Here is a 10,910-nt window from a genome sequence, read left to right as displayed (position 1 = left end):
ATATCTGATAAAGAGTTCAAAGCTGTCAGAAATGAATATTTTTCAGATATTAAAAGAGTTAAAATAGACTACTGAAATAAATTTCTTGAAGAAGTACAAAGAAAGGAAGTTTTTAAAGCTTTTAACTATACTAAAACAAGAAGTGTAGCAAAACTTTCAGTTCTAGAATATGAGTTTCAGAATGAATTATATACAGTAAAATCTTTTGAGAAATAATGTCAAGCTTTTATGAGAATTCTCTTTCAGAACTCATCAGATTCAGATTCAGAGAAAGAAAATATATCACTTTTTAACTACATTAATGAAAATGACTGAGAATGGCCTGATCTTACATAAGATGAATTAGAGTCAGCTATCTTCTCAAGTTCTGTTAAAGCTGCTGCAGGACCTGATTCAATTAATCACTTAATTATTCAAAATATATATTTCTACTTAAAGAATGAATATTTTGAGCTCTTTTTCAATCTCTTGAAAAATGAATATTATTCTGAATGCTGAAGAGAAGTCACTGAAGTGATTCTTATAAAACTTAATAGAAAAACTTCAATTTCTAAGTTATATAAAGTAATATCTTTATTAAACTGTCTAGAAAAGGTTTTGAAAAAGATAATAACTACTCAACTATCTTTTATAAGCTCTATTAATAACTCTCTTTTATTCAGTGAATAAATGAGAGATAGAAAACATTGTTCTACAATTAATACTGTTCTCTCAGTTGTTTATAATATTTAAATAGTAAAGTATGAAGATCTGGTCTCAACTGCAGTTTTTATTAATAGAAAAGAAGCATTTAATCATATTTCAAAGTCAAAGTTAATTCAGACTTTGAAGATATTAAAACTGTCACTTTCTCTAATAAAATGAGTTCACTGTTTTATATCTGAAAGAATTATATAACTTTTCTTTAATAAAATAAAATAAGACAAGACTGAGATAAAAATAGAAGTGCTGTAAGAATCTTCAATCTCACTTATTTTATTTATAATATAAACTGTATATCTCAGCCAGCGTGGCCCAGTTGATAAGACTGATAACCAAGGCCGCATACATTAGAGGTGCATGGGTTCGAATCCCATCACTAGCACCTGTCACTTCTTACCCATGAAAGCCCTCATGTAATAGAGGCTGAGCCTAATTAGTAAGGCTTGGTGCGGGGTAGAACTCCCTACTGCAAGCCAAGCCACTAGTTAAGCGAGATCCTGTGAACACTCACCAGGCCTGGCATGAGGTGCCAATGTCCCACTATTCTACTGTGCACCCGTCAAGGTTCTAATGATATAGAGTCAAGCCTAATGTAGTGTAGTGGTTATACACTACTTAAGCGAGTCTCTAACTAGGGCTGTCATCGGAGCCTAGCTCCCCCTCAAATACAGGGAATGATTTTGAAAACCACTCAACTAGCAGGCCTAGACGCGTATCTAGGCTCTAGGCAGGGCACCCTGATAGGCTAGAGCCTGCAAGCTCCCTGCTAAGCCCTAATACTGGCAGGGAGAACTGCAGTCATCAAGTCTATGATTAGTTCCTAACACAGAGTGAGGCCATGACAGCTGATTGATAGGCCTATGAGCATTTAATAAGGCTGAGATCAGCAACCAGAAGCTTGATGTGTACATCACCAAGTGAGTGATGACAGTCATTAACTAACATCTCTGGAAATTAGTGACTGGCCTGAGAGAATGAACACGGTGATCAGTTAATTATAGAGGGTTAAATATAATTAGCTTAAGATGCATTCTGCAGGTGACTAGCATCTGTAGTCTTCAGAAATAGAAGACTTATTCTCAATGTCTCAAACCAGGACATTCTGCAAAGAAACAAGCTAAACTCAAATCTCATTTTCAGAATTAGAAATGAAATTAATCAGCAGTTCTTTTCTCAGTTAATAACTGATATTGAAGTTCAAAAATCAGTTATAGCTTCAATTGAGTTATCATTCTTTGAAAACTTCATCATTCTGACTACAATGTCTGAATTCAGTGCTGAATTTCTTATTCAGAATGAGAATCTCTGAAAGTCAGCAGTAGAATCTTTGTTAAACACAATAATTCTATCTGAAAGAGATGAAAAGTGAGATAAATTCATTCTTCATGATATTTCAGTTGAAATTTTTGACTGTGAAGAAGAAATGCTACTTCTCAAAAATGAATTGAAAGAATACAACTCTATTCAACTGAGAAAGAAGCCTGTATGACTAAATTCAATTGAGTTCATATAAAGCAGGAGAAATGCCTCTGTTCTAATATATATAAAAACACTTGAACAGTCAAAGATCTCTGAAGTAAGAGTAGCAGATTTGAAAATGAGAGTTCATGAATACAAAGACTCAAGAATGAATCTCAAATCTCAAACACAGTGTTCAAACTGTCAAAGATATGAACACTTTACAATCTCATATTTTAGAGACTCAAAATGTGCATTCTGTGCCAGAGATCACAAAACTAGTGAGTATAAATATGAAACATGCTTAAAAAGAGATGAAATTTATCAATATACTCTGCTTAAGTGCTCTAATTGCAAAGAAAAACATGCATCTAGCTCAAAAGAATGTATATTTACTTCTAGAACTCAAAAGAACTGAAGAAAAGATAAAGCTCAAAGTCAATCTAGAACTGAAGAGAAGAGTCAAGTCAGTAGACTTACAACTGCAAGTTTAAAAAGAAGAAACTCTCAACTATCTAAATCTTCAAACTCTAATTCTTCAGCTAAATATAAACAGAATTTAAATCCTCAAACTTCTGTTAAGATTAGAGAATTGAGAAATGACTCTGATAATAAACTAGATATAATGCAAGCAGTTGAGATTTCTACTTTTAAGAATAGTTATAATCTACTATCTAATAATAGTAATTAGATTCTACTCTACTCTCTTTTAGTATGAATATACAACAAAACAACAAAAAAAGTTTAAAAACTCTTCAAAAATCATATTTATTCAAAATAATGTGAATAGAAACTTAAATTGTATTTATTCTTGTCTTCAAATTGTATTTAAATAAAAAGTTGATTTTATACTGCTTCAGGAGCCGAATTTTGATGCTGAGTAAAAATATATCATTTCTCATTCAAGCTACTACTGCTTTTTATCTTAAAAGTCTGAGATAAAGTCAAGAGTAGTGATCTATGAAAGAAAGAGATCAAGATATCAATTTAATCTAAGATTTGATATTATGTCTGACTCTGATATTCTGATGAGTGATATTATAGAATCTGAATAGATTAGGTGCAGGCATTGCTTATACTGAAGATAATATCAATTTTATCTCAGATTTCTGAAATCTAGGCTGTGAATCTGAAGTCTTTGATGCTGAACTATTTGCAATAGTAAAAGCTTTCAAACTCAAAGAAATAAAATCTTATAAAAGAGGAAATAGTTTGAAAGAGACATGGATATTCTCTGATAGTCAAGCTGCTTTAAAAAGACTTAGAAATAGTCAGATTCATAATGATCAAATGAATCTTGAACTGATCTTAAACTCTGTTTTGAAAATTCAAAAGAGAAGAACATCAAAGCTGATAATTCATTTACACTGAGTTCCTGCTCATATGAATATTCATGGCAATGAATTGGCTGATTCAGCTGCAAAAAAGAGTGCAGAATTAAGCAGATCTATTCAAAAAGTTGTGTCCTGGTCTTTAATAAAGAGAAAAATAAAGGAATCTTATTTAGACAAGTGAAATGAAAGCTGGCAGAAACAAAAGAAGAGTATACATTATTCAAGATTTGAAACAAAACCCAAGTGGAAATCTTGTTCAATTAAATGTAAAAAGAAAATATTCTCATCTATAATACAGCTGAAACTAGGACATGGCTATTTCAAATCTTATATACAAAGATTTGATGATAGATTTGACTCAATAGAGTGCTCATTCTGCAATATGAATGAAAACTCTGAGCATATTGTAATATATTATGCATTATACAATAGTCTCAGAGTCAGATTGAAAGAGAAGTATGATTTAAATCAATTAAATATGAGATTCTTATTCTCAACTGAGACAGGAATTAAATATTTAATAGACTTTCTATCAGAAACTCAAGCAGCTACAAGAAAATGACTAAATTCAGAATTATCTGAATATGAAGAGGAGGAAATCAATCAGATATAGTCTGTTAAAACAGCTATATACTATCTTTTAATAATTTGTTTTGTTACAGTCTTTCTTTACTTTATCTTTTCCTTTCAATTTCTTTCTGTCTATCTATTTAATGTGTCTATCTTTAAGACTGTGTTCTCTTTTCCTTTGTCATGATATTGTCAAATGATTTCAAAGTATCAGAAGATGTTAAAACACTGTAATTTGTAAACAGTTTTTGTATTCTGGGCTGGAATTTTCTGATTTTGCATATCTGAAATTGATGAATGTATAATAGTTAACTTTACAGATATAGGAAAAACCCTGAGAACTAAAAGTTCTCAGATAGATGTCATAGTCTCTGACTGAATACATCTATAATTGAAGAAGAATAATAATAATAATAATAAACTGTATATCTATTCAAAGATAGAAATATGAAAATAGCGTGATCTTCAAGTTATATAGATGATATTAATCTAGTTCACAGCTTAAAAACTATCAAAGAGAATTTGAAAGTGATTGAAAAAGCTGTAAAGAAAATCTTTGTCAGAGCAGATATTAATTAAATTTAATTTAATATGAATAAAACTGAGTTAATTCATTTCTTTTCTAGATTCAATGAGAAAGAACTATCTCTAACTCTTTTAAATAGAGAGATTAAACCCAGTTTAAATATCAAATGATTAGAAGTATGATTAAACTCCAAGTTGAATTTTAAATATCATATTTAACAAAGAACTGTCAAGGCAGAAAGACTATTAAATAACATTATCAGACTATTAAATACAGAGAGAGATCTATTCTTTCAGGTTATGAGACAGTTATATATAGTCTGTATTATCTCAGTAGCTGATTATAAAGTTTAAGTTTGATGAAATAATCAAGAAAATTTCACTGAACTCTTTTAAAGTCTGTAAAACAGAGCTTTGAGAAGAATTCTGAGAGCATTTAAATCATCTTCTATTAAAGCAATGAAAATTGAAGCTTTAATTCTCTCTTCTACTATTAGATTTAAAAAGACCTGTATAAACTATACTCTGAGAGTTATAAAGATGAGCTTAAATTATATAATCAGAGAAAGAGTCTCTTCTTCATTTTCATTAATTAACTCTGAAAATGAACTGAATTGAGATAGATTTCTTGATTGAAATGAAAATAATTCTTCAAAGAAAATGTCTTCTCAACTGTATAGACTATGCTTACTGATTAAAAATTAATTCTCTTCTTTAAATATTGAAAAAGTTGATCATGAGAAGTTATCTCTCTGAAGAGAAAAGCTTGAATCTCTTATAAACTTATAAATAAGTGAACTATGTAAAGGGAAAGAATATGAACAGCATTTGAAGAGAATTTCTATAATCAATATAAAAGACTCTATTCTGATTTATTCAGATAACTTAAAAAACAAGAATTTGAATAGATTAGATAAAGACATTGCTTATACTGAAGATAATATTAATTTTATCTCAGATTTCTAGAACTTAGACTGTGAATCTGAAGTCTTTAACACTGAACTATTTGCAATAGTGAAAACTTTCAAACTTATTAAAATAAAATCTTATAAAAGAGAAAATAGTTTGAAAGAGATATAAATATTCTCTGATAGTCAAGCTGCTTTAAAAAGACTTAGAAATAGTCAGATTTATAATGATTAAATAAATCTTGAACTAATCTTAAACTCTGTTTTAAAAATTCAAAAGAGAAGAATATCAAAGCTGATAATTCATCTGCACTGAGTTTCTGCTCATATAAATATTCATGATAATGAATTGACTGATTCAGCTGTAAAAAAGAGTTCAGAATTAAACAGATCTATTCAAAAAATTGTGTTCTGATCTTTTATAAAGAGAAAAATAAAAGAATATTATTTAGATAAGTGAAATGAAAACTGGTAGAAACAAAAGAAGAGTATACATTATTCAAGATTTGAAATAAAACTCAAGTGAAAATCTTATTCAATTAAATATAAAAAGAAAATATTCTCATCTATAATACAGCTGAAACTAGAACATAGCTATTTCAAATCTTATATATAAAGATTTGATGATAGATTTGACTCAATAGAATGCTTATTCTGCAATGTAAATAAGCATTCTGAGTATATTGTAATACACTGTGTATTATATAATAGTCTCAGAGTCAGATTGAAAGAGAAGTATGATCTAAATCAATTAAATATGAGATTCTTATTCTCAACTGAGACAGGAATTAAATACTTAATAGACTTTCTATCAGAAACTCAAGCAGCTACAAGAAAATGACTGAATTCAGAAATATCTGAATATGAAGAGGAGGAAATTGATCAGATATAGTCTGTTAAAACAGCTATATACTATCTTTTAATAATTTGTTTTATTACAGTCTCTCTTTATTTTACTTTACTTTTTTCTTTCTATTCTTTTCTATCTATCTATTTAATGTATCTATCTTTAAGACTGTGTTCTCTTTTCTTTTGTTATGATATTGTCAAATGATTTCAAAGTATCAGAAGATGTTAAAATACTGCAATTTATAAACAGTTTTTATATTCTAAGCTGGAATTTTCTGATTTTGCATATCTGAAATTGATGAATGTATAATAGTTAACTTTATAGATATAGGAAAAACCCTGAGAACTAAAAGTTCTCAGGTAGATGTCATAGTCTCTGACTGTATACATCTATAATTCAAGAATAATAATAATAATAATAAATATGAGAACTCTGCTTCTATATAAAATCAGTAAATTACTCTTTTATAATAGTAAGATATCACTGAGATATCACTTCAGCTATTCTTACTTATGAAATAAGAGAAGAGTATCTGCTCATTATCTATATAGAATAGGTAGATGCTGACTTCTTATTAAAGAAATCAGTAATTTGTTTTTTTTTCTTCTACTAAAAGATATATAAGAGTTATTACATTTCTTATACAATTTTCTTAGTATACTAAGTATCATATCTGTGATATTCTTGTAATAACTCTGTAGCTTATAAGCTTACTATTTAAGTAAGATAGTTAAGCTTATCTCTACAGCTCTTTAAACAACTACCTCTATATAACACTGCTAACTAGTCACTGCTTCGGTTCCATCATGTTACAGTTATATTGATAAGATTGTTGAAAATTTCAGTATAAATAAGATAAATTCAGCTGATATCTCAATAATAACTAGTATATAACTGAAATTTTCATCTAATAAGAGAGAGAGATTGAATAATAACTTTATAACTATGAGATATTATCAAGAATTGAGATTATTACAATATTTAATCTTAAGTAGCTGATTAGATCTGATGTTTATAGTTAACTATCTCTCATATTTTAACTTATATCTGTATAAAGTATGTTGAGCAGTATTGAAGCATGTTCTGTATTATATTAAAAAGATAAAAAATCTCAGTATACTATATAGAAGAGAGATTAGTGATAAGAATCTGAATTCTGTAATATACTGTAATTCAGACTGAGTAAAGACAGATTCTCAATATAAATTAACTATTAACTATATTATATTAGTTAACAGATCACTGATCTTATAACAGTTATAAAGACAGACATCTATTATTAAATCAATTATAAAAGCTAAGTATATTACAGCTAGTAAAACAGCTTATAAAATAATCTGATTGAATAATATATTATATAATATCAGATTAATAAATAATAAAAAAGTAAAAATATACTTATATCTATAAGTTAATAATAAGAGAGTAATTAATCTAGTAAAGAAGAAATTCTTAATACAAAGATTATATTATATTGAGATTAAATATTATATTATTTATAATCTGATTAAAAAAGAAAAAATTATGATAAAATATATTAATTCTATAGTTAATATAGCTGATAGTCTTATCAAGTCACTAATAAAGCCTGCATTTGAAGATTTTATCAAAAGAATTGATATTCAGAAAATAGAGAAGAATAAATAATTAAATGATAATAATAATACAGTGAATCAATGAATTTTATATATATTTCTTGATTTGTACAGTTATTGCTGTATGAAGGCCTTTTCTAATAAGGAAATCAGTGTCTGATTGATGTAATTAATTATTATTACATTTTTTAAAAGATTTGAGAATAAGAAAGGCCCCGGGTGACGGCTTATAGGCCACAGCATAGCAAGGGAGGGTGTTGGTGATTATCATACCGGAAAAACGTAGGCTTATTATACGACCGGGTTATGGTTGTTCCGCCGTGCCAGTCGCCGACACCGTCGCTGAACCGTAAAATATAATATAATGATGAATTAGCCATGGAATCACCATAAATGAGTTATGAACAGAACAAAATCATCATCATATTGACAATGTTGCTGATTCCTATCTATATAATCACTAATTCTAAAAAACATCTCATTCACTGAAATCATTCTCTATTGAAAATCTGTTACATCTCTCTGTAATTTCTTCTGAATTCTCTGAATCATCTCTATATCATTGTCATCATTTCCTGCCATATTCACATCAACATTTATTTCAGAGAACTTGTGAATTGATGTTGAAGTTTGTGAAGAGCCAGTGCCAATGATTATTCACTGTTTAAGAGAGAGAGTTTTAGAGGAATCAGAAGTCATGTATTTACTCATCTATATATATCATTATCAACTTCTGTATAAATCTGGGAATCATTTCACTGATTCTAACTTACTTTTTCACTGAGAATGTTGAGAGTTTCAGTGCTGCTCATAGTCAGAGAATCAACTGAAGTTAGAAGATTGAAGAAGAAAGAGAGAGAAGAATCAACAGCAGCAGCAGAAGTATCAGTGAGAGAAGTGAAAAGAGAATTATCACTGTTATCAAATTTCTCATCACTGCTGCTGCTGTCACTGACTGCAACTGAATTCTCATCAAGATAATCTATAAGTCTCTGAACATGCTTCATTGTTTTATACATCTCAATGATAATATAACTAGCTTCAGTATTAATATTATTTATCAAATTTATAAGATTCTTTATCACTGATTTTTATTCTTTAATATGACTGACTATCATTCTCAAAAGCTTATAATGCACTTCAAGCTTAATAGTTTTAATATAAAGTTTTGTCTTTTTAATCATGATTTTCTTCTTTTCTGCAGCAACTTTTTTCTTTTCAATTTCTAATTTCACTCTTTCAATATTCAACTTGGTCTTCTCAATCTCAATTTTAGCTTTTTCAGCAGCACTGATAATGATATTCAGAACTTTCAGAACAATAGTAACACTCTTCATATATTGAGCTTTCACTTTCTGTCAGTAAGTTTTGACTTTCTTGATCTATTTTGAAAGATTCTTCACTGATTTCAATATAGCTCTCTTTATTATTTTCTTAAAATCATCTAATACAGAAAGATAAAAGTTGTGAGTTCAGATCAGATTGTTAACTTATTCTTTTAATTCTTCAGAAACAATTATGTATTTCTTTTTCTCATGATTGTAATTTATACAAGGCTTTAAGCTTCTCTTCACCTTATTGCAAGCAGCATTCAAATGATGAGAAAAAATATATTTAATACAGTGCTCACACATTGTTCATTTACTGAGCTGCTTTATCAGAGTATTCAGACAGCTGCTTACTTTCTTCTCTTGAGTCTTTACAGTGATGGCACAGATACACTTGAGAATGTTACTTGTTATTTTAATACTGCTGCTGTTATTATTATTATTATTATTATTATTCTTCCATTATACTCATATGCAAGCGGAGCTTATGATGAGTCCTTGCATGATGTTAAATACAGGTCAAGTGTTGATTATACAGGAGGAAATACAGGTGTTGAGACCACGCCAAGATAACAAGAACATAGGAAAATACAAAGGAGTGACAATTAGATACATGCGATAATAACTTCCCAGCCCAGGAACATAGAGCAATTCATTGAAGCGATTTGTACACCTCTGTATTTATTAGAAACCTGAGGTGCTTGAGTTCCGGATTTAATGTATCCCCTGCGGGTTTCGAACCCACGCGCCTTGGTTTCCCACGCCAAGGTGCTACCGGGTGGCCGCATTAACCATTCGGCCACCGGGGCTGCTGTTGTTATTGTTACTGTGATTGATGCTGATGTAATGAATTACTGATATTCTTGATATACTATACAGACAAGATATCTTGATTAGAACTTTTCTGATTAAAAGCTTTCTATTGTAACTGACAGAATACTAACCAGACTGAGAAATGAAGAAGAGCAGAGTGAGCTGAGTGAGCTGAGAATGATCTTTGCAGTGTATTATTGTTACAAGAAGAAGAAAGAAGAAAAGAAGGAAAAGAAAAATGTGAGTCTTTATATATGTTGTTGATTCACCTTTGCAGATTATTATACAATAAATGCAAATGCTTTCATATTTCATTTCTGAGTGCAATCAGCACATCTGGCGACTTCCATTCATATCTTAATACTTTTTACACAGGCTATCACTGATTGAATTACAGCTATTTTGAATATAAAATCATTTCTATTAACTAGGAACAAGTATTCAATGCACTGTCAGAAATATATCTACAGAATTCAAGATAAATAAGAAGATTTTCTGATGCAGTGAAATCAGTGATTCTGCTGCAGCTATAACTATAATCAATACAAGATAGATAATATAACAACTTTTATCAGCAAATATCAAGACAGGTGTATTCTAATGATATATAATAAAGTATATATTAACTAATTTATATATAAAATGCATAGAAAACTAAATATATTGAAATAGAAATAGATTATGTCAGAAATCTCTACATTATCTGTCTTTTGCTGAAAGTGTCTTCAAAAATTTGATCTTTTTTTGCATCTTCTTCTGTACATCTTTCATCACACATCTCTTTTTAACTGTCAGAGTATTCTGAATCATCTCTGCAAAGTCATCTC

General features: G+C 29.2%; 1 protein-coding gene and 1 pseudogene across 2 annotated transcripts; both read right to left on the bottom strand.

Moving 5' to 3' along the window:
* Positions 1-9,033: 9,033 nt before the first annotated feature.
* On the bottom strand, positions 9,034-9,279 carry BDBG_16664 (uncharacterized protein; the record flags this gene model as incomplete). The annotated part of the gene is made up of 1 exon (XM_031724568.1): positions 9,034-9,279. The coding sequence occupies one exon, from the start codon at positions 9,277-9,279 to the stop codon at positions 9,034-9,036; it is 246 nt and encodes an 81-aa protein (XP_031577349.1).
* Positions 9,280-9,990: 711 nt separating this feature from the next.
* BDBG_16663 lies at positions 9,991-10,079 on the bottom strand (annotated as a pseudogene). The gene has a single exon. The product of its transcript is annotated as a tRNA-OTHER (tRNA).
* Positions 10,080-10,910: the final 831 nt, after the last annotated feature.

Source organism: Blastomyces gilchristii, assembly GCF_000003855.2.
Source record: "Blastomyces gilchristii SLH14081 genomic scaffold supercont1.4, whole genome shotgun sequence".
Classification (NCBI taxonomy): domain Eukaryota; kingdom Fungi; phylum Ascomycota; class Eurotiomycetes; order Onygenales; family Ajellomycetaceae; genus Blastomyces; species Blastomyces gilchristii.
Note: the sequence above shows the minus strand (reverse complement) of the source record. Positions and strands in the feature narration are given on the sequence as shown.